A 26,119-nucleotide genomic window follows, 5' to 3' on the forward strand; every position below is an offset into this window, starting at 1 on the left:
TCTGAAGGGGAAAGACGGTTTATCTTAACCGGAGACGATTAAAAGCGGAAAGCTTGAAAAAATATTATATGTTTTTCTTACCATGGCCAAATGGACCTCTATACAGCGTACACACAAACAGGGACTTACCTGACAACTTTTAATTTTGTAAAGAACGTCAATAACATTTATCTCTTATGTTGTTCAATTATTTATAAGAAATACAATTTTTATTCAGAAAAAAATTGGCCCTAGTGCGCTTCCAGTTTCAAATTGGCTGAGAACAGCTCTAAACTCGGAAAAATAATGAAATTTAAAATCTGGAAATGTCCAATAAAATTGTATAAATAATTTTTGTCTATAAATTGTTAAAAAAAAAAAACACTTTCCTTTTGCTGTACCTATAAGAAGTAATTCTTTAATACAGCAGTTAAACATCCTCAATAAAGCCGTTAAGTAAATGGCGCGATGTGGTATTGACGGCAAAAATTCTTAGAGAGTAGTAAAAGTGAAGAAGAAGCCCGTTGAGTTGTTTGCGAGTGTTGTTCAGTGAAATTCGGTACGGCTGTCATTTTCATTGTTATGAATTGCCATCGTTTTATTACTTTATCCGTACGAACTTCCGGAGAGGAAGACGCGTTGATGAACTAAACAAGCTCCGAGGTATTGACGGTATGAATTTTGCATATGTGATTGGCTGTATAATAATCGGTGTCGACTTATTCGACTTTCAAAACAACAAAACGACAACCTCTATGTACAAAATATTCGCAAACGCTATATGATTTACATTTTAAAATGCGTTCAGTTATATTATCCTACACACACAGCACATTTTCAAAGACATATAGATGTTTGTGTGTGTGTGTGTATTTTATACAGATTTAAGGGGAACTGATTAACTTGGTGTGCGCACGATAATCTATATTGATGCTGACTGAACTTGTTTAAATGGCAACTCGGTACAAGTATAAGTAGAGTAAACATTGTTTGATGTTTCTCAGAAACTCTTGTGATGTAAGTTGTACAATCAAAGTCAACATTAATCGAGTTTTGTTATTTCGGAAGAACAATTCGGAGCAACTGAAGGAACAGCCGAACAATCTGTTAGATTAGAAATAAGACCGGTAACGTTCCCGCTCGTATAGTGATTGTACATGAATATTTTAATTAGTTTTCTCTACCGATTGTTCCTTCGGGCGTTTATATTATATTATTTTTATTATATACAAACAGAACGCAAAAAGTATAGATACCGTGCTATATAAAAGTAACACGGGGTATTAGATAGACTATATCAGTACACTAACGTAACCAGTAACGTTCGTCTGCCTTTACGCAAGCAAATGGTAACCATAGTACACTATTAAAGTTCATAAATTAATTAATGTACATACCTACATAGTTCATGTACACATAAATTTCCATGATAACCGACTATGGCAACAAAATGGATGCAAGCAATAATAAGGTTAATATAGGTTTGAATCCAACATGGGGTTGCCAAAAAAATACATGACGTGGTCTATATTTAATCTTTAACAATGTACCGTACACGGACTTCTACTAAAACACTCGATACTCTAGAACTGAATTTAGACTATCCCTCGTCGTAGTTAATTGATTGTACTGAGGATACATAACAGGAATAAAAATAAACTATTACAATTAAAATAAATAAATAAAGTAACATAATGGTACGAGTAAAGTTTGTTTTATACACACTATCACCCATGGTGCTTTTAAACGATTCACATTATAACCATATTATTTTAGCCCGAAGCTATAAAACAGTTAATAAAAACAATTAAAGTAACTTTACAACGAAAACGGGCACAAAATAAAAATAATGAAGCCACAACAAAAAGAGTTTTGCATAATACCACCATGGGTCCAACTGAGTGTATTTTTATTTTTTACACAACTGTTTTACATTTATAATATTTTATCATTCTAAAATAATAAAATATTTATATATAAGTGATTATAATTGTAACATAATATTGTTTTCCAGATAACCTTGTTTTGGCTTGGAGGAAAGGCATTGCAATATTAACAGCTGGCACGACAAAGGTAATGCCGGAAGAACGCTACCGGATCGTCGAAGGATATAATCTAGAAATTCGCAATGCCCATGTAAGCGATGCAGGAAATTACACATGCCAGATTGGAACGTTGAACACGTTGGAATTGAAACACACACTACATGTACTCAGTAAGTGCTTTCGAATCAGTTACCTACTAGATAACTAGAGTTATTAAGCTAATAAATTACTAAATTAATTAATAGTGAAACTATTTTCTAATTACCTAATACTATGGTTTAAATGAAATTAGGTTTATCATCTTTATCTTTAGCTAAGTTTGGAAAAAAAAGTTAAGTGTGACATTGTTACATTTAGTCCGAATGATCACTTATAAGCGTATGATTCTTTACCATATTTATAGTAAACACTTTTTAAATGATCAACTGCAATATAGCTAAAAGAATTCTCTTGGTTAAACTAACGTTATCTCACTTTAGTCCAATGGATTCTGAAAATAGCCTTAAACTGTCCACAGTAATGTGAATTGATCAATTTTTTTTTTTACAGGCACTGATATAGTGTATCACTGTTAACTAATACCAGTCGATAATACCAATAATTATACTTGACTGGACTTAAATTAGGGTGACCATACGTCCCGTATTATACGGGATTGTCCCGTATTTCAACTTTGTGTCCCGTTGTCCCGACAAAAGTAATACGGGACGCATTTTGTCCCGTTTTTCCAAGTCCGTCCCGTATTAATGCCGTTTTTTTCATACCGTTAATTTATAATTTCTGAAATTTATTTTACTATAAAATCGTTTTGTTTACGATATTTTTGTAAAACATTATTCAATATAGAATATTAAAATCTATTATTTTTCAGTGGTAGGTATTTTTAGATTCTTATTTTGATTATAATTGTTGCGTCACATTGTTGTCGGTGATATAAAACGTATATAATGTCATAATACCATAATAGTGTTATATTTTCGTATGTTTTGATATCATTGGATTATTATTAGAACAATCTCACTGGTCGCGGCCAGTTCGTTATCTACAATATTATTAGATCTATGTATCATTGTAAATGTTATTTGTTATAATATTTGTACTCCTTCAGACTACATTTTGTCCGTCGTAGTAATAGTGTTCAGTCGTAGTGGTGTCATTTAAAATATACAGTTTGTTTATTTTTTTCTCACAATGCCAAAAAGGATGTGTGTTTTGCTCCAAATTTAAAATCCGAATTTCCTTTTTAAAAGATGCTGATGAAGTTGGAAAAGTGTTTTGTACAATATGTAAATCGGTATTTTCTATAGAACATGGTGGACTTTCAGATATAAAACAACATACCACAAAAGTGAAAAAACATTTATTGGCGTTATCAGCTGCATCAAAAAATGAAAAGGTAACTTCTTTTTTTTTAAAGAATAATCCGAGTGGATCCACTGACGAAAGTAGACGTACCGCGGCACAAGAAGGGATATTCGCATTTCATATAGTTGTACACAATCACTCATTTCGATCGATGGATTGCACATCATCTCTTTTAAAACAAATTTATAATAAAAAATTAATTTGTGCTCGAACTAAGGCTGAATCGACTGTTTTAAATGTGCTAGCTCCTTTCGCCATGCAACAGATTTGTAAGGAATTAGAAAATAATAATTTTGCTACTATCATGATAGCTACTTCTAACCATAAAAATCTGAAAATCGTACCTATTTTATACGTCATTTTAATCCAAATCTGGGAGTACAAATTAAAGTTCTTGAAGTGACAAATTTTAAAGGAGAAACCGCAGATATTTTATCAAATTACATAATTGAAAGTTTGAAAAAATACAAGTTATTGGATAAAATTATTGCATTTTCTGGTGACAATTGCAATACTAACTTTGGAGGTATTTTACGAAAAGGAAAAAAAAATGTTTTTTCAATCTTAAATAATAATTTAAAAACGAATATTAATGGGATAGGTTGCGCTGCTCATATTTTGCATAATGCAATTCAATCAAGTGCTGATGTGTTACCTATTGACGTAGAAATTATAGTGAACAAAATTTTTCAATTTATTTATATCTATACAGTTCGAGTTGAACATTTGAAAGAGTTTTGCGAATATGCAAATGTCGAATATAAAAACATACTTGGAAGTGTAAGAACTCGTTGGCTATCTTTATTACCGGCCATAACAAGAATTATTGATATTTACTAAGGTTTAACTTCGAAAAACAGGAAAAGTGTCCAACCATTTTAAAATCTTTTTTAATGATCCTATGTCTAAAGTATGGTTTTAGTTTTTGCAAAGCCAATTAAAAGTTGTCTGTGATACTGTGACAAAAATAGAAGGAGATAAAATATCAGCATGTGAAGTTGCAGAGGAATTAGAGATTTTGGTTGGAAAAATAAAAAATAGAAAAAATCAAAATTTTCTTACATCAAATAATTTATCGATTTTAAATGATTTGAAAAACAATAATATGTATGATCAAAACTCATTCAAAAAAAGTACTGATCTATTTTATAACACTTTTTTATCTTACATAGAAAAATGGGGTTGCCATTTTGACGAGTTAAAAGTATTTCGTTGGGTTTAATTAATAAATTGCCCTACTAAGGAAAATGTTCAAAAATGTATACAATTTCTTATAGAAAAAAACCAAAATAATTCAAACCTAAAACTGGATGAAGATAATTTGTTTGACGAATTCAGTCATATTGAACAAGTTTTTCAATCACGAATAAATGAATGGCAAAAAAGTTCAGCTAAATTGGAAGTTAAGTGGTGTGAAATATTTGAGTACACTAAAGCTCATAACATTGACACAACTAACATATCAGCAATTGTAGAATATGCTTTAGCAATGCCGGGTACAAATGCTGCAGTAGAAAGGATTTTTTTTACCATTAATGTCTTATGGACGGACGAAAAAAATCGTTTTTTAGTTGAAACTATAAAATCAATTATCATAGTGAAAACACATTTTTCAAACTATTCTTGCAATGATTTTTATAATATTTTATTAAAAGAAAATAAATTACTTGATGCAATTAGTTCAGCACAAAAGTATACAAAAATAGCAGAAGAAGACCAACCATCGTCATCAAAATAAATATTTTTGTGTTTTTGTTTACGTACGAATATTTACTAACCATATTTTATTTATATATAAAAAACATGATACAGTACACATTAAATTTAAATTTGTTTTTTTATATTATTATATTTAGTTAGGTAACTTATATAATACATGTATAATCTTAATTCTTAACTAGTTCACCATTAATATCAAAATAAATTTGTTTTCATGTATCTACTATATATTTAAAAAAGTATTCATCAGATTATTTTGTTTTTTGAAATGTCCCGTATTTTTATTTTATTTTTATGGTCACCCTAACTTAAATGGCTTTCAGGCATATAACTTAAGGTCACCATGTATGATGTACCTTATTGTTACGGTCAATATTATCGCTCTTGATCTTGCGTGTTAACATAACGCATTTAATTACATTATATAGAATTAATTTATTATTATTTAAAGTCCAAGCATAAGTAGTTCAGACACTAATGGCTGAAGACGACTTGAGTCTCTTAAAATTCTAGTTGTCACCAGTTACTTATTACATTGAAATATAGGCTATAGCTGGAATGTAATACAAAACCAGTGGCTTTCAGCAACAGAACGAAACAGATGAGTATGCCCGCTAAGGGATACAACAGTACAAATTTAAAAACACATACACTATATATAAACGACCACAAGTCGTCGGGAGTAACAGTGAAATTGGGTACCGCGTGTGTCATGTGTATAATACACTGCACCGTATCATCGTACCTACCTATAACCTACATACACCTAACATATACCTAGGTAAATCACGTCACGTCTTCGATGTACCGCTATAAATCTTAGACATGGGCGTACCGCTACTGTAATGCGTGGGTGCGTATGGCCAACATCTGTTGGTGTATCGTTTTTCTTGTTGAAATCACGGATAGCAGCGCAATAGGGTTTGTGGCGGGAAACAATAGGTGAAAAAAACCGCCATAAATCCGTTTCTTTCCAACGATAACTTTTCACTTCTGCGAGCGCAAAACCGACAGCCAAGCCGCTGCAGTAGCGAAAATACAATTTTTTAAAAACAAAATTTGGTTTTCTATACGAAAAGACCTTTTTGTTTACTTACTGTATGTCTACCGAGTGTTATTGGGAATGACGCGGATGAGTAAAACGAATAAGTCTACAGGGAAACAAGGCGGTCTATAGACAACAGCTATACACAGACCAGACTATACTTACCCAGACAACTAGACTCAGGCCCAGGCAAACGGATTGTTTCCGCTCGTTCCTTATGCGAAGCACATCTTTCCATTGTGAACAAGCTCGTTTTAGTATCAATCAGCTATTCAACGCAATGTTGTCAGATTTACTTATCTATCAGCGAACAAGCGGAATTCACTTTTATTCAATATTAGTTTGCTTCTAACAAAAAGAAACCTAGCCTATTGTTATATAGGCTTTGGGGAATAAATACACAAAGGTATTTTCACTTATACACGCACAAAAAGCTACAGAATTTAAATATTGCGGTAGTAATATTTATTCTATTTTTACAACAGTCAACGCTAGTGGGAATATTTTTTATGTTATCCATTCGTACAAAAATACTTAAATTCTCATACCTACACGAACAGGTATATATACTTTTTAGATTCCATTATTACTTTAAAAATTATTAAATAGGGCGCAGGGTAGTTAACATGTTGGTTTTACGGAGTAAAAGAATCAAACCCGATAGTCTACACCACACATGTTAAAATATTGTTATTAATATTGCATTTTTGCCATTTAAAAACGTTACTATGGTTTTCGAGCAAATTTAATTGTATAATTAGTAATTTAATTATGATGTGCTTGTACAAGTATATTATTGTACGTTTCTATCTTGTTAACTCGATTAGAATTTAAATTACTTAAAAGCTCGCAGATTTATATAGTTAGCTATGTTATTTTTTGACATTTCAGCGTTTGTGATTTGCCTGGAAGTATATCGAGTGAAAGTTTTTTACTGTATCTCTTATAATGTATAATCTTCTTTGATTAAAACCCGTGAATGTTTTATTCAACCATTTTTTAATTAAATGACGTTTTTCTGTTTCGGCTGTACAAAAATAAAAATCGTAGAAAAAAGGCATTATTTAAATGGTATTCTTGGAAGAACAATCATTTCTTAAAAAAAAAAACTTTTAATTATCTCAGTTCGTTATGCAACCATATTAAATATTCACCTGGATTTCAATTATTTTTCGAATACATTTTTAATGATACTAATTTTAATTTCTTAAAGTTTAAGCGCGTTCTACTAAGGAAATTAATTTTAATGAAAACTTTATAAGACAATATCTTAAACTATAATATAATCAATATTGAGAATGTAAGACAATATTATTTTACAGTTTATTAACTACAAGTTTGATTAAAATTATTGTATGGTGCTTTGAGTTAAAATGTTTAAGTTTTATTTTACATATTTTTTTAAAAGATAAATGACAATAATCTTTTTGTCTGAACGTTTTAGGGATTATTTTTTGGACATTATATTAATACTACTTATAAATTAAAATCATTAAGTTATGCGTTTTAAAGGTTACTTTACTAAAAAAATATAATAAAATATTTTTAACAAAAACACCCATGAATTTCGCTAATAAATATAAACCTTAACATTGTGGCAAATAATATCGTTACTTAATAATATTAACTTAACAAAAGTTATATATAACTTATAAAAACTGACATGTAAATTTAGTTATAAGATATGTTCACATACATTTATGACGAATAGTGTTATATGCGACGATATAATTGCATTATCAATTTATTAATTTGTTAAAAGTTAAACGAATGCATTGAATACAGTATACTTGCGGATAAATGTTATTATTGTAAATTATTTACACCAATATTTACAATAACATATTATTGTCATTACAGAGATAGGTTGTGTTAATATTATTAGCATTGGTTTAACCGTTTAACATTTTAATTAATTTTACAGAAGGACAAAATGTGTTGACTGATAAGCTATAATTATTACAACAAAGAAAGGTCATTAATAAAATGTATAAATAGCTACTAACACTTAAGAAATAGTAATTTATCGCTAATTGACGTGTATTATTGGAAATAATTTATGTGGTTCTCATTATATTTTATTTAAACGGTTTACCAAATTCTACCCAATACACCGGAATTGTTTTTTACTTAATTATTGTTTTTGTTTTTGTATGATGTTTTTATTTTTTTATTACAACCGAAAAATCACCACCTGGCTGGCCCACGATGCATGTTAATGTGAACTAAGTTTGTTGTAACACTTACAACCTAATGCTATGGGATCATTACGTTTTTTTATTTTATTCTTGATTATAGACTTCATTCAATTATATTGGATGATTTTAGAAAATAAAACTTTAATAATATTCTTGATTAAACTGGGGACGTTTTATAATATTAATATTTTAAATATTATTTTATTTTGAAGTATGTCTTACGCTGAAGAACGCGACGAAGCCGTTAAACGGTTTTTGTTTTTTCGTAAGTCACAAGCATTTTCATAATTTTCGATTTTGGATACGAATCAAAAAAAAAAAAAAACTTACGCCGTCTACCTAAAACGTCTTAAAAAAAAAATGGAATATGATTAACGATCAGTGTTACTGCAAATACTTATACCGTCTTTAGTGCATAGGTAGTTTGTAGCCTGAGTTATTTTCCACTCACATCGGTCGCAGACTTGCTGATATTTATCTGCATTTTTTTTATCCAACCCGCACTATAAGTTTTCCATCGTTATGTTTTTGTTTTCTGTTAATATTATTTCCGTCAGTTGTTTTATAAGGTTTACCAACATCTCCCGCAGGTTCAGCCAAGTATACATAAGTGATTTATTCGTTTTTTTTAGTCTAATCTAGCCGGGATAACTGTAAAAGTACTACGGGAGTGCAACAAATACACACTCCCAACCTACATATTCATATTATCTTTTTTCGTTCGCCTTTTGGATTTACCGGGATCAATGTTTTTTCTCCTTCTTCCTTTTAAAAACCGCCCTGTACACACACACAGTAGCAGCTATGGGTATCTGGAATTTCTCGTTATTGTTGTTTACAGTACCTACCCGCCACCGCTGACTATTCGTGCCCTTTTAATTTATTTCCTGTTCGGTCACGTTTGCCCTCTTTCGCTGTTATCTCTTTACAACCCGTGTGTCCGAGGAGGGTAGCTAATTTTAGTAATACTTCCGATAGTGTTATTCGTCAAACTGAAATTGTAATAATTTCTTATTTAAACGAGCCGGTAGCACACAAGTTTGCACCTAAATGTATTTTAGATCCGGTGTGGCGCTGAGAAGGTGTTAATTTTATACAACGATGTGTTTTTCGTCTAGTTCTGTGTAGTAATTTGTTGGATTAGAAATCGTACACACATTTTGGTGTAACAATTGTTAGTTTTTGTTACTTGCTTAGTTTATTTTTATGATATCATATTTTTAAGTGTCGAGATTGTCATAATATTATATAAACTGTAATAATATATAACGCGTGCGCAGTTGAAAAATGCGTAAAGTTAACGGTGGTCTCGTTTTACGGTACACTTGATCGCGTCCGGTCTTTCAGCCGCAAACTGTAATATCGGTTGACAATAAACTCCCTTCAGCCACCCATTTCACGTTCGCAAGGCCTAATAAAATTCGGACAAAGCTATCAATGGAATCATCCAACCGTAGAAATCAATCCGCAAATCATAAGCTCAGTCCCGGGACAAGCAGCTGCCGCCGCTTCATAAAACAACATATTATTATGGGAACCCTAAGCCCTGATGCCACAGAAAAAGTTTTTATAATTTTTTTTTTATCTTTTACCACTACCGACCCGATCCCGATTCATATCTCCTGGCCATCACTTTTCCCTTTGATCTTATTTCCACACCGGTGTTTTGTTTTCTACCCAAGACTGAGTCCAGTTTAAAACACATGCACTTTCATCTCGTTTCTTGTCTCAAACACATTTCTTCGCCGAATTTGTCGACAAAAAACAACATACAAATGACACGTTTATTCTACCTATTTTGTGCACACCAAAAATCTGTCAACTTTGAGTGTGCACAACAAGTTTTGTTAGCTGATGTTGTTTGACAGCCGTGTACTAACACTAGTATCTAGCGCTTTCAAATAAGCTATAGTCTGCATAAATAACTTCAAATTAAATATCGCCTTGAGATAAAATTGAGATTTAAAAATTGTTTTGTTGCATCAACAGCATTGTTAAGCAGAATAATAATAGTATTTCTATTATGTCCAAGCAGATGCTACTGGAGTAAACTAAATGTTTTGTACTTTGTATTACCTAGAAATGTCCATAATTCGATAACGTTGCCTGTTCGTTAACTGCTGTTCGCCGTAGAGTCCAACTTAAACAGTTGTCCGAAACTTTTATAGTTACGAACGCATTGTCTAATGATTTTAACCTTTTTTACTAACAAACTTCTGAACTTCTGTGTCGACAAACGATTACAAACGTCCAAAACAAATTTTGACCGTCCGAACGAAACATATATTATACTTTTTAAATTGAACTGGTTTCATAGAAAAAAAATCAAAAAGACTTAACATCTCAAAGCGTTAGGATTGCATATGCAGTGAACACGCAACTCTGGAGACAGTTTCTATATGCACATTAACACCAACAAAAACTACATCTACATTGTTGAAAATACTGCTAATTAGTGTACCAACAAAATTAAAAAATAACCATAAAACAATTAACAGCGTGTCCGCCGAACATATTATAGCCGTTTAAGTATCCGCTGCTAGATTTCCTAATTCAGATGTTTAAATTCTGTTTTTTTTTTATTCTAAATACAATTCATTAGCTTATAAAATACAAGTACATTATTTTTTAACACATAGTACGTTTTTAGAAATTATATTATATTAGTGATAGACTAGTTTCACTAGTCATAAAGTAATATAGATTTTTAAATCCAATCAATTTGCGTTTTTGGTATAAAAATGCATAGATGAAAAGTGATGTACGCGTAAGTAGTGCGTATAATGATAAAAATAACATGCCAGACATTTAATTATTATACTTTTAAACGTTAAGAAATCAAGAAGTATTCATGCGAAATTGGTTATTGACAAGTCATTATACTTCCATTTTATCGTTTTGATTTCAAATTATAAACCAAAAGTATGATTTGATAAGTTAAAACAATTTCTTTAAAGATGAAGTAATTAAATAGATTACTATATCATTAATAATACTATTTGTGATGTGTATGTCTAAGATTTTTTTTACTAGCTAATATAATCAGTTTTTAAAATCGTTCAAAATTCTGAGGCACTTTTAGTCCCCCCTCAGACACCGAGAACCCGGACGTTTTTGTACCTAAGTGTCATAATAGCCACTTTGCTGTTTTGAGTATGGCTCTACTTGCACTTTCGTTGGCGCTAATAACCGGACGTGAGCGTTAGAAAATGTGTGCATAACGTTCTGGAGAGCAAAACACAAAATGACACGATACGTACATAAACTGTAATATTAGCCATACCTACTACTGCGAGACAACGATTTTCATTGTTTGGCATTTTTGTCTTGAACGCTCCCTCTATATTTATCTAAGTACTTAACAGTAAACAAATGTCACCTGTCCATACGAAACAAACAAACGGTATCCATAACTTGTAATAGAAGTCGGCGTCAATATGAAACCTTTCTTCGTGATCTGTTCGGCTAAATTGAATATTGTAAATTTGACAAACATTACCCGTGGGATGTAGCCGAAAACTTTTTACGAGTTACACGGTAACCAACATTGTTAGTTGGGTAGAAAACACATCAATTGACTAGCTAAAAGGAAAATGCGGTAAAACGGTTAATGTTTTAATTAAATATCATTTTTGACTGATTGTGAGTTAGTTTTTATCACACCTGAATAACTGTAGACAGAATATAAAACACCTCAAATAGTCAAAGCTAACAGTTATACTTTATATCAATGCTGATTAGTAAATGTGTACAAATACAGTCTACAATGAAATAATTAACGCAACAAGTCTCGTTTTAATACACACAGTTCAGTACTATAATGTACTGTATTTATGTATACATATAAAGTACATACATATATTACTGATTTGAACCTCAAACTGAAATATTGTACAGTTTATAGTTAAACGTTAAATGGTTTTGAAATTTGTCAACTTCAATTGCAGAAACATCCTGCAGAAGCAAAAGTTACATCACATAACTGGTTTATGCATATTATATGACTGAGGGTATATCAAATTTACTTGGTTTATGTTGTTATAACTCGTTTGATGTTCCAAAATAGTTTAATGTAATAGTTTCATTCGCGTTGAAAACCTTTGATAGATCAAACATTTTATTCCTGAGGATCTGTCCATAATCTGTTTACAATAAATACACAGAATATTATAATAAGCACACTTGACTGATCGATAACTAGTTTAGAATAATTATATTTAAACTTAATATAATTTTAAATTTAAGACGGGTGACGTTGTTCGGTTGAGTTCAAGAGAAATAAAATAATACCACCTTTCTTCCCGCTCTAAATTTTAAACCACTCAACATTTTTAGTAATTTATTTTTTATTTAAAATAATAATAAAATATACCCGTTACCATTGAAGTTTAAAAAGTTGATAAAACGCAAGAATTTACCAAAATAGATAAAAAAAAAAAATTGATATTCTTCAACAATGTAAAACAAAAAAATGACTCCAAAAAGAAAACTGTAGTTATTTTCACAGAAAATAAGTTTCTTACGGTAAATGGATCGTCCATATATGTATGCAGAGGGGAAAAAAATAAAAGTAATGTGCTCAGATCGCGACATGTCCTTTCACGGTGTACGTTTACGGTGTCTTTTGTTTTTACTTTATTTACTCTAATAATACATTCAAACAACGCAAATGGACTTTGTAAGTAATCCGAGACGTTTACATGACAGTGATAAACCCCCAATCACTCCAGGCGCTCGTAAACAGTAGTAAAGATAAAAAAAATAGTTACCGAAAGCGATATAACTCGATGACAGAATATAAGTGTCTAAAAATTAAATTTTAAAAAAATGCAAGTCCTAATGTATTTATACAAAACAGTATTGGCACCATTAGCTGACGGCCGGACAGTATCTATTTATCCGATTTTTCCATTTCAGGTTTCCCTGAGAAAACTTAAAAAGATTTACTTCACCTTTAGAGCAAAAACAACTAGTTGCCTATTCGATATCAGCAATATATATGAATGTATAAATAAATATTAAACTAGAAAGTAATTAATCTTATATTTTTATTTATTCATTTAGTTCCACCAAGGATCGTTGGAGTAACTTCTAATGGAAAAGTTTGTGTGAAAAGTGGAATGTCCGTGACTCTGGAATGCAACGCTACAGGAAACCCAAAACCAACAATCACTTGGATTCGAAAAGTGAGTTTGATTTTTTTTGAGTTAAATTACTTTTAATTCGAGTGTAGACTTATAATGCGTTATATATCTATATCTTATACAGCATGACTTAAATAATACAATAATCTAGTCAAAATTTAAAAAAAAAAATGAATGAAAAATCATGATTTGACTTTTGAACTTTGACATCACGAATAAAGTATTTCAAATGTGATTTTTATCAAAAGAGTTGCGGATCAACGTCTATAGACGATGGAACTAATAGGAAATATTCAAAACCAAAACTCTGACAAGTTCAATTATTACTTGAAAACAAGAACCTTCCTTGACGTTTATTTCATGTTTAAGTTTAGAGTTAAATTTAATTGGGCCCAGCAGGACTCCCTAGAGTTCTAAGAGAGCCGCCAATGCAATTAAATTACTTTACAACATTGTAAATTGTTTAATTTAGTTTTTATTTATTTTTAGCATAGAAATTGCATATATTTAGCATATATTTGTTTGTAAAATGATGCTTTCTAATTAATTGTAAAATATAGCGTTAGTGTAAAGACGGCTTCGAATTGGAATAGTAAATTATATAAAGAAACATTATTAGTAGTAAAACGTTGGTTTAAAAAACTATGTAGGTTTCACTTTACTTACTATTTCGTAACTGTAAATAACTTTTGGGTGGTACTATTGATCATGGTATACTCGTAGGTATGCCATTACATTTTTCGACCCAGTTCATATTGGACATAAAGTTATTGTAATGTATTAATGGTACGGCTATTAAATTAATATATTATATGTATTTCAGTTTTAAGCCAATAAAATAATTTACCAGTATCCTGTATACCGTCAGACAATTATAATTAGTATTATTGCAATTCTTGCATTATTTATTAGAACCACAATCATTATTTTACATATTGTCAAGAGCCTCACTAAATTAAACTACCAGTACAACAATATTACTAATATTTTGTTCGTTTATTTAAGCTCATCCCGGCGCGTTTATACAAATCTGTGGCAATTAATTACTATATATTTAATATCACTAACGAAACGGCAGCATGTCGACCTAAAGTACTTTATGGGAACTCGTTAATATATTTTGTTAGGTGTATTTTGAAACTGCTGTAAATATTATTGAAAACGTCAAAATAACGTTATTAATTAAACTGACGTGATCAATATTAATATTTTTAACCCTCAAATTTTGTTCCCCAGAGACAGAGGGACCTAAATCCGTTTACATCAAAATTTAAGCTTATGGACGTTTTTTAAGTAACGTCATAATGTGATCGTTTTTACCATATGCTGGTTTATGTACCGAACTGTCTTAAAACTATGCAAACATAACCTTGTCTAAATTTTCATTTGTATCATTAACTTATGTTCAAAATATTTGCAGTTACTATTATGATAACAAAAGGTATAATTAAAAAAAAAGATTTTCAGTTTAATGAAATAGAACTACGGATAGAAAAATAGCTGTTTTGCTTTGGTAAAAAGTTACAATAGACTTAGACCTATTTACCTTTAAAATACACATCTTTTTTCAAACACTGTGATTGTAAAATTCTCATTAATTATAATGTAACTATGATTTTTTTAAAATTTAATAATTTTTTTTTTTTTAATTAATATTACTTTCCTTATTAAATAATTAAATAACCCTTTGTTCGTGTGTAAAGAATTACACTCAAAGGAAATGAACTAGGGATTAGTGGAAGTAAAACAGAATATATAGAGTATGATTTTGAAGGAAGAGGTCAATAGGTTGACAGGACAAGAGAAGTAACGACATTGAGTAGTGACGTAGTAGGTGAGGTTAGTAAGTGAAAGTTTAGGATTTTTTGACAATAGAATGGCGGCATTGATAAAAATGTGAAACATAGGTTTAAGTGTGGTTGGATCAAGTGGAGAGAAGCGTCAGGTGTTTTATGTGACAAGAGGACAGCAATGAGACTGACTTTGTTGTATAGTTTGGAGTGTTGGACAATACACCAGAAAATAGAACAGAGACTAAATGTAGTGGAGATGAGAATGCTTTGGAGTTAGGTGGAAAAATGGAGTTACGAGAGAAGATAGAATATTAGAATCGAAGGTAAAAAAGAATACTGCTCTTTAAATTTGATAAATGTATTTTATTGATTTTACATTATATTTAATTTTAGTTTAGATTTTGAATTATATTTAGTTCAGTGTCTATTCCAAGGAATTTCGAGGTCGAATCAAACTCCGAGATAATAAGTATTGAGGTCGAAAATTTAGGTACTTTAATAATAAATAGTTTAGAGTATAATAATGTTTAAAACGTTGGCTATGTCGTAGTTTTTGAACTTCGAGCAAACTTTTAGAAATCATTTATATTATGTTATCAGTTTGGAATGGCATTGACGAGGTTTGGCAGAATGTATCCAAATAATATCGACCAAATTCTCGGTACACATTCCTCTAGTAAATGACATGTCCTATATATCTTACATTCAAAACAAAAATATCGTTTAACGTCGTCAAGAACTACTTGTCGCGCTTACACGCGTTTTGAATAAGTAAAATATATGTGTGTTTTTATGAAAACAAAAACGTAGACGGTACTTGCTATTTACATATTCATATGGCTTATTTGTTGTCGACAGAAGGATACCAACACCATGTAGAATAGACCCATGTCTGTATAGAAAAGCTGTTTACTGACACAAGTACCTACACGTGATTTGATATTTCGAAAATTCTTGTTGCCCAAAAACATTTTTATACACTTCGTCGAGTAAATAGTATGATAGTATAACTTGTCCGAGAGCTACTATATTTTAGTGACGCACTTAGATATTGATTAAGACTACATAGTTAAAACTTAGACGGTTTGAAACTAATGCCTCGTTGATTTAAAAAGAAAATTAACTAATATTCATAAATAAAAGACAACGTCTCATTTTAGTTATTTTTTGATCTCCACGCTCCCTTAATATGCACTTTTTTATGACATATTCCTCCCCTATACCTTGCCATGCTATGTTTTTTATTTTATTTTCATATTACACGAACACAATACACGCTGATCGTCGAGGCCAAGACTTTTAGATTAAAAATAATTTATGAGTAGGTATTATAGCATAGGACCAACGCCGGCGATAATAATAGTTCAACCGTCGACATTTCTTTTAAATTCTAAGTGCTCCACCGGCGTCTTTCTCCGGAGCGGCGCACTTATCTTTGATATATACCCGATAATCGCTTGGCATAAGGGGAAATCCTTTGTAATATTATACATAATAATAATACGTACGCTAAAACTTTGGGATTGAGCGGCGGAGGGGATATATTGTTAGAAGGGGATATATGTCCGAATGCACATAATATGCAGAATCTACAGGCAATATAAGTCAAACAGTAATAATATAATATCCCGTTGCTGGCCATCCCCTGCCTATGTTACCTCTTGGCTGTTATAATAGAAACCGTTCTGGCGATGGAGGGGCGGCTACGAAATGGGTAATAATACATCCCTAACGCCGGTATGTCTGGGGGGGGTGGGGGTGGGTAGGACAATGCGGCGTATATTCTCCTGCCCTCAAGTCGGATGAATTTTATGTGTTTTTCTCGCTTGCTCGTTTCTCTGCACACAGTGGATATGAATAGGACTTTAAATTATGTACATCAGATGCTGGCCAGAATTTAAAACAGGACCATCTCTGCGCCGGGCCCATAAACAATCGTATGCGGAGCGCAGGGAGTACGAACAGGTCAAACCGAATAATTGTTACCTGCCACTCTTTTCCGTGGCCGCAATTGTACCAACAAAAAATAAAATATATTCTACGACCAACGTGTTTTTTCAATTTATTCAACACTTTTATACCGTGTTCACGGGGGGCGCCTAAGTACACAAAAGTCTCTAACACACGCGATTGAAACAGTATAATGCATATAATATACACATGTCTTGAAAACTAGACCATACATAATATAAACAAAAGCTTTCATAAAACAAGATATAAACACGGTGAACATAATAATAATGATCACTAGATGTATGGTTCAACCTTGGCTCATGGTGAACACTAACGTTTAATGTAATGCTAAAGTTTTCGTAATGCCGCGAGTTCAATGTATTTCTGATGTTGTATATTTTATTGATCCTATGTGTTTCTCATGTTCTGTTTCAGAATGACATGCTTCCATGTGGAAAAGACTCAGCTACCGGAAGTACATACACTGTAAACAATGTCCGCAGAACACACGATGGAGTTTACATATGTTCGGCGTCTAATAACATCGGCGAACCCGTAACAGAACAAATAGACCTAAAAGTAATGTGTAAGTATACCAACGTTTTTCTATGTCTTACCATTCAAGTACAGACTTATTAGCTCCTATCAGTTGTACCTAGCTAGTCGATCGCGGTTATTACATGCACTAACACACTTAGGTACATTTTTTACTATCTACTTAATAATTTTTCTTACGGTATATTCTTCATGGCAAAGTAAGATACCTATGTATAGTTTAGAAATGAAAGGGAAAAATTCTTTACTATTCAGTATTTATAATTATATTTAACGAGATCATTTTTAATTAATGACCATAATACTAGTCAGTAAGTTGATAGACACCTGAAAAAAAAATTTAGAATTGAATATTGTCCAATATTGTAAAATAAGATGAACTAAAGTATCTCCAAAAAAGAAAAACCACAACATTGAAATTATTTTAAGAGAAATTGAGTGTCGTTTCTTTAATGAATCACTCTGTATATAATATGTATATACCTCTGTATATATTATAATTTTACATCTATATCATTGGAATATAGGCTACGAATATTTTATTTTTTTAATTAAGTAAATATCTCGTTAGCTATTAGCTTAAAGAGTTGGTCCAATCACACACTGATAGCAAAATAATATATTAACAGAACTGATAATCGGCAGTTTTATTTTTTTTTCTCAATTACAAATATTCGAGATTAGATGATAAATTAAATATTAATTACTACAATAATTACATAATACATGTTGATAAAAGCCGATCGGTTAAGACCGAAAGGTTTACTCATATTAGCGACTTAGGTGAAAACGGAGGATATTTAAGTATAGGCTATGAGGAGTGATTGTTTTTTAATTTTAATCAAACTGGTGGAAGCAACTACAAAAATACACTATTTTGGAAGTGCTCATAAGATCGTTATTTGTTTATATTTTAAAGTCAGTTACCTAGGCTGATAAAATATGCAACGTAACCGACATTTGAACTCTCATCAAACAATGAATACCGTACTGGCGTGACAGTAGGATAAACAAAATAATTAAATTAAAACTGAATGCGCAATGACTTAACGGGAATAAAAATGACCCTCGTTTCGCTCCATGATTTTACTGTGGACATTTTTATTAAAATGTGTTTTTTTTAAACATGGATGTGCAAACACAATATGTATATTGTATGCATTCATATGTGTGGATTATTTTATATGAACCAGACATTTCTCAAGTGACCCCCCGCTCACATTTTATACAAGTAAAATACGTAAGGACTACAATGACGCACTTGAATAATAAAATATAGTATTTAGTATGACGTGTTCACCGCAAGGCTAGAGATAAATTTATAACAATTTGTAATGACTGTAACTGAATATGTTTAGCGTTAAAAGCTAAATCGCGTAAAATTCTATAATATCGCTTAATATATCTTTTAATAACTAAACTTAAATTAAACGCAAAATTCAATAGAAATCTGTAATACGTTAAAAGTTTTTTAATTAATGAATGTAATTATTACCATTGCTAATGTCGTTTTTATATTTTATTTTTACATCTTAACGATTCGAAAACGAATTGCAAAACAAATAAACGATTAAAATTGTTCAATTCAAACTTGATATACGTTGGATATTTTATTTTTAATTAATATTAATTATACCAAAGTATTCTAGTCTGAAAACTATGCATATTGTAATTATTGATAGACATAGCGTTACAAAACAAATATAAAAATGTATTCATTTATGCCAATAAAAAACAAATGCAAATTGAGTAAAAAAATATTCAAACCAACGGTTTAATGATAATTATGAATTGAGAATAACACTTCTTTAAAAAATTATACGTTTAAACAAAAAAATCGTTTTAAAGAAAAAGTTATTATAGTAACTAATACGATGTGTAATATACTACAATACGTCGACTTTGGTTCTCGTTTATAAAATTTAGGCTAAAGTATTATTTATTTGAGTTTTTTTTTAAAGTGTTTTTGAAACTTTTTTACACCGCCGTAAAATTTGAACTTTTATGAAACTATTTCCATAGTTATTTTTCTGCGCATACATCCGAAAAAGGAAAAATTATTGTTTGTCTTTGTAAGGAAGTAAAAGCATTATTTTTTAGCTGTACGTCCAAACGGATTTATTGGCGGGTACTTGTGGTGTAGCCATGCGCGACAACATCCGTGTTTGTTAAGCAAAAAAAAAATAATAATAATAACAGCAACGTGTTTTTTAGTAAAATGACGTGACATCCCCTTTCAAAAGAATTATTATCTTTTATTAAGATTTTGATATTTATTTTCTGACGTAATAGAAAATAAAAAGCAACTGCTTTGTTATTTCGGTACTGGGGAAAAATCGAAACGAACAATAAGACAGTTAGTAATTGGGAGTGAACTGGATATCGAGAAAACCGTACACTGGTAAAATCAATGACGTCAACACGAGTAGATTTAAAAAAAAACAAAAATAATGATAATAATACCAATAAAATCCGGTGGTTCGTTAAGGGTGGTAATATATTTGGTCACATCCTATGGGCTATTTGTTGTACAGTATCGTTTTCTTTAGCTCGCTAAAAAAAATAAAACAAGCATTTTTTTTTCTCTATTGAAATTCACCACTGCTGCGGCGTTTGTTAAGGACATACGTGGTCCGCAAATTGTGTTTGCACAGACGTTTCAAACCCTTCGTTACCAGTGTTGACGGCGACCAAAGAAGATTTTGTTATTCGATTGCGTTAGAGTGTATGTGTGTGTTGGGAAAATGTTTTCTGAACAATTGATAACATGACGTTGAAATGGAGAGGTGGGCACCCATATGTCCCGTTAGTGAGTAAGTAAAGTTTTTGTTTGTCGAAGATTCTCTGTGCATCTCGTTCGGTGTACATCAATATGAAATACAAATAAAACGACAACACGCTCAAGGTACCTGCGTTGTCCGCCCTCACCCGTCGTCAATCGTTTACTTCCGGGAAGTAAGAAAGGGACGGCATATTATCTGATTAGGTGTTTTGGATCCGGCTGCAAGTGACACACGACGTCGGCGTAGGTATATACATAGTTTTGTGCCGGTCCTGGAAACTCGTATGTTTGCTTATACTTACACTCAAACGAACGCACCCTCGAGAAAACCAACGTTTCCTCTGAAAACTGTCAAGCTACCCGGCGTGTGTGTGTACATTGTGTCTGCGATGTCGAATTACTTCCGGCCAGCGCATTAGTGATGCCATTCTACAATAGACCTCGAGCCCCGCGATTATTGGCAACTGCTCTTTGAAGCCGACCTACCGCGCTTAAGTAAATTCGGCGGTCCATTAAAGTCAAAGTGCCTCCAGGGTTCGTAGTACCTTTCATACCTTGTCAGATCCCAGATGCCGAACCGTTTCGCCGAACGTGGGAAACTGCGCACACGATAATATTGTTTTGAATAGAATATAATACATATTTAATCTGAAATATTTACATAATATAGTCTTTGCCATCGTTTCGAAAGTCTTTTATCTTCCATCTTCAGAACTGTGTTGCGTAGTGGTCACGATGTGTTCCACCCACTATTAATTTTTTGTTACCACCGTTTTGTTTGTCATTCACTGAGACTATGATCGTTTCAGTCTACAGGTAGCAGCAGAACGAACAACATCATAACCTGCATGTAACACAGCCCTGAAGATTGCAGATGAAGGGCTTCCGAAACGTCAGCAAAGCCAGTGTGTAAAAATATAGGTGCATCTGAAAACCTTGTAAATGTTTTAACGATTAGGCTTTTGTCGTACCGCAAGACTGTAAGCAAGCGAGGTCTTATTTCTCCAAAGCTGTTATCATTAACCATATTGTTAATTAAAAGCAAATAACGTAACATACTGAATTTAAGTCGGATTGAAAATAAAAATAACAAATATTTGTAGTAGATTTTAATATTTAAAAACAAACTAGATGACAATATCTTTTTAAAAGACGACTATTTATTAAAGAAGAGAGTATAAGCAATCTTATGAAAAATATTAATTTAGAACTTGAACTATAGTGTACATTTTTATTAATACAGAAATGAGGATTTTATGGTAATTACTTTTTTTATTTGACTATCACGGCCATTTCTATACAAGAAATTTAATTTTTTCCCCATAATACCTCTGTTTAAATATAAAGTATTGTGAATTACTTAAAATATGTATACCAAAAAGAATTAGTTAAAGTTATCTTTCAAACGCTGTATTATTATTTGCGTCTCTACCATTATTATCGACTTTGTAGTATGTCTATTGTGACCTCATATTAACCCTTTACCGAGAACTTGTAACTCTCAGTGAAACGACTTGTTGCAACATAAATGTTTTCTTCTGTCGTTTAGCGTAATAACTAGTTAGTTTAATATAACAGTACATATTATAATATTAAAACGTGCAGTTTTATGAAAACTGAAAAGTTTCATCTTAAAAATGTTCTGTCTCACTTTTTTTCCATAGGCCAATAACACAATGTTGGGCAAAATACCCATTCTTACTGAAGTCACCATATCAGTCTACCATCAGTACAATAATAATAATTGTAAATCTTCTCAGACAATCATTCTAGTGTTAAAAACAACTTTGCTATACACATTTCGCTCATGTTTTCCGGCTTAGTAATTTTACATAGCATCTAAATAACACTTCAAACCGATGACTATCTTCCAACTCTATTATTAAAGCTGATCAAAAGGCAGACACGAACTAGGGGTTAATAATCTCCAGTAGTTTTGTTCTCTTTACTTGCAAATTCAACATGTTATCCGTTTTCAAAGAGTGGTAATGCTCGTTGAATATTTTATGACCTCAAATAATATATTACACAAATCTTTGTTCATTGTAAATATCTAATAATATTACTATTAAGTTAAATACAAATTTATGACCACCCAACGATATGGGAAATATTTTAAGTGTAAGATGTTTAGTTTGTAAAGATTTTATTATAAGTTAATTATGTATATTGTTTTATTCAGATTAAATAAGTCAGTATATTAACACATTTAATTTACAGATCCACCGGATGTCAAACCAGAATATGCTATCGTGTTTTCGGCGGAAGGACGAGAAACTGAAATCGTGTGCATAATTCACGCTGAGCCCGATGCCGAGGTAAGTGATCAAGCTTAGTATTCAATTAACATTATATTTTTAGTATTAACTCAGAACTCCAAGATCACATAATAGATGCAAGTATTGGCGCTGGTGGTTTTACGATGGTACTACTATCTTTGACAATCGTTTAAAACGGCTTAATGTGTTATTTACCGTTGCTTTTGTACGAGCAAAATAAAATCTACGATTAAGTCGACATCCTAGTCGCTACAAACTTACTTTAGGAAAAATCGAATTTCACTTGGTTTAACCTGTACTAGATAGATAATAGTTTACCCACTAGAAACACTTATTTCAAACGTTACACTTTGTATTAGTCTTAAATACTACTTTTATCCATTGCTATTCTAATCATCTCTCGATGCAGCTTTTAATGTCTGAATGTAGCATAATGTAAATAATGGAGGAAAAAATAATCGTTTTTACCTAAGAAGAAAACTGGAGATTGATAACTTATATTACTAACGGCTAACAACTAACCTATTAGATGTCCTAATCCAAGTTTAAACATTGAGTTTAAAATCAATTCTATAAAACATCCGGCCGTTTACGCAACAAATAATAATATGTTTCATCTCATACACAGTTATGCGCTGAAGCCAGAGTACAAAGTAGGTAAGGTCTTAACGACCGAAGACCCATTGCGTATCTCTACTGTTCCTACATTGTACATTGGTAAAATTTATCTATAAATACAAGTGTTTTTAATTAGGAAAACTAACAATAAATTGTTTGGTTGTTAAGGTCGATTTTTTGTATGGATTTTGAGGCGTTACATGTGATTTTTGTATCCAGTCCTAAATGATATTATCCAATTTGATCACGCAGTATTGTATTTCCAGAATTCTACTGGAAAATGTTTTAGATGACTTGAATAGCTCGTAGCGTTTTTTTTTTATATTTTAATAATATTATTTTACTTTGGGTGCACTTATTGCGGTACACCGTTTAACATGATAAAGGTTGTTATACTTTTTTTTATGAGCTGTTATTAAATTCTATGAAAACTCAAAAGTCGATCGTCGCATATCGGACGTTAGGCGTTATGAACGCCTGTGCTATCAACCCTTTTTGTGTATTATTTTTTCGTGTTCGAGCATTTTGGTAAACGAATAACATGTCATAACGCGTATTTTGCAAACATAGTTAGGTATAGGACATAGAAATTTGTTATTCCATCTGGGTGCGTACTGTGAAGTATTGATGAGATGTGAGAACAATCGCAGTGATATGTATTTCTGGAGTGGAAAAAAAAACCAAATAACGTCATTGAAATGATATTATTATACAGTGAACGCAAGGCGAAATACATTTTCGGTAATTCAATCCGCATGAACCCCATTGATACAATACCATTGTTGGAATTCGACTAGACGACCTTTGATTTATGCGTAAAAAAATGTCGTCCGTATTGCACAGTATACCCTTTTCTTATTTCGTGTAAAATGTCCCATCGAAACACAAGACACGTTAGTACACTAGTGGATATACATACAACAGCGAGAGGCAAATTATGCACATAAATATATGGAAATTCAGACGCTCATTGTTTTGCACAATATCTGTCGGAAAAAATAAAAGTTTTTCTTCCGACATTTGAGTTTTTCCTACAAAGACAATACCGCAAAGGTAGTCGAATACGATTTTCGGTACACCAGAAACTAAATAGGGCGCGATAGTAGTTCAAATAACAATATTATAATGCAACTTATAATCTTTAACCGTTTGATCCACGTTTTATCCTTGAGATATAAACCGGAATATACTTACCCTATAACGATTAAAATATTTCTAAAAGATAAAAGACTAGCGGCATTTTGCAAGAAATCACCTTTGGGTTATAGAAAGTCTAATTAGCCTTTACAGTAATGTAAAATACAAGTAAATTTTATAAAGAAAAGTAGGTTAAAATGAAGAGTAAACTAAAATCTTAATGTACGTCCTCTATCATTTATAACAAGTCAACTAAAAGCTGGATCGTTTGTTCTTAAAATAAAGCTTATAAGTAATAATCATTCTAAGACATTATAAAAATATTTTTACTTACATTGAACTATTCAGTACTGACATTTAAAATTAATTTAGTTAAAACTTCAGTTAATAATTTCAGTTAGCCAACTGTATTTAACATAAATACATTGCTTTTCTAATTTCTAGCCCGAATACAATTACTATTCATTGATTAGGCCATTACACAATTGTTTAAGTGTTGTATACAAAGACTTTAGAAAAATATGAGAGTACTGAAAATACAAAAAATTTCTAAATCATTTCCTAAGTAACTTTTTAAAAATACATTTATTTTTGTCAACCAAACTAAAGGGTTGTAATAATATTTCAATCTAACTAGTTCACACCGTTATGTTATAATATGTTTTCAAAATGATAGTATACCTATAACCTAATTATCAAATGTAATGCTATTTTATTAATCTCATGTTCTCATTACTGAAAAAAACTAGAAAACTACATATTTTATAAAATTATAATTTATTAATTTGGAATTGTATTTAATGATCAACAAATGGTATTTTATGTATAGTCTTTCTAACGTTACATTAACTGTAGCACTGAGCCAGAACATGCTTATTTTTCACATCCACAGTTAAACTAGTATTATTACATAATATATATATTTTTATTAAAATATACTATACAAAAGAGAAAATTCACAATCTGTATTCTGTATACTAAAAAATACAACTAGTAATATAATTTGACTACTATAAACAGGTGTCCTAACACTAGGTACTAAAACCAGGGAATGTAATCCATGTTATTTTGTTTTGCTCTTGACATTTGAGACTATAGTAACGAAAAAACATGAGTTAACTACATTCAACAATTGAGGCGTCCAAATGGAAAAATGTTGCTTAATTAACTTTTGTTGAAAAGCTACGAAATAAATTATATAAAAATAAAGTTGTTATAAATCTCAACACGTTCTTTTTATTTTATTTAGTGAACGAAATCGACCTAGTTGTATTTTCTTATACTTATATACTATTTCGTTTAGCTTCTGGCCTTTTAATTTTTTTGAAACAATCACAACAAATTTGTAGTAACTGAAGTTCTTAACGCTTGTCTTATATTTTATTACTAAATAAACCTCGATCGACACTTTAAACCATTCATTCAATAGCTTAATCGATTTGCCAGCTTGCTATTTTTCATTTGTTTTTTTTCGCCACCAACTCTCAGACTTAAGTAAATAATAAAT

General features: G+C 31.2%; 1 protein-coding gene across 2 annotated transcripts in view; it reads left to right on the forward strand.

The window, feature by feature from the left end:
• Positions 1-26,119, forward strand: part of LOC126844956 (opioid-binding protein/cell adhesion molecule homolog) — a 254,319-nt gene that overhangs the window by 205,841 nt on the left and 22,359 nt on the right. For both annotated transcript variants that reach the window (XM_050583479.1, XM_050583480.1), the window contains exons 3-6: positions 1,994-2,194; positions 13,416-13,537; positions 17,677-17,827; positions 22,799-22,896. In XM_050583479.1, coding sequence (XP_050439436.1) covers positions 1,994-2,194; positions 13,416-13,537; positions 17,677-17,827; positions 22,799-22,896 — 572 coding nt within the window. The remainder of the gene's footprint in view (positions 1-1,993; positions 2,195-13,415; positions 13,538-17,676; positions 17,828-22,798; positions 22,897-26,119) is intronic.

Source organism: Adelges cooleyi, unplaced genomic scaffold (genome assembly GCF_023614345.1).
Source record: "Adelges cooleyi isolate 19-005CV unplaced genomic scaffold, UGA_ACOO_1.1 ACOO_flye_CR_arks_rails_tigmint_CR_PRNA_651, whole genome shotgun sequence".
Taxonomy (NCBI): domain Eukaryota; kingdom Metazoa; phylum Arthropoda; class Insecta; order Hemiptera; family Adelgidae; genus Adelges; species Adelges cooleyi.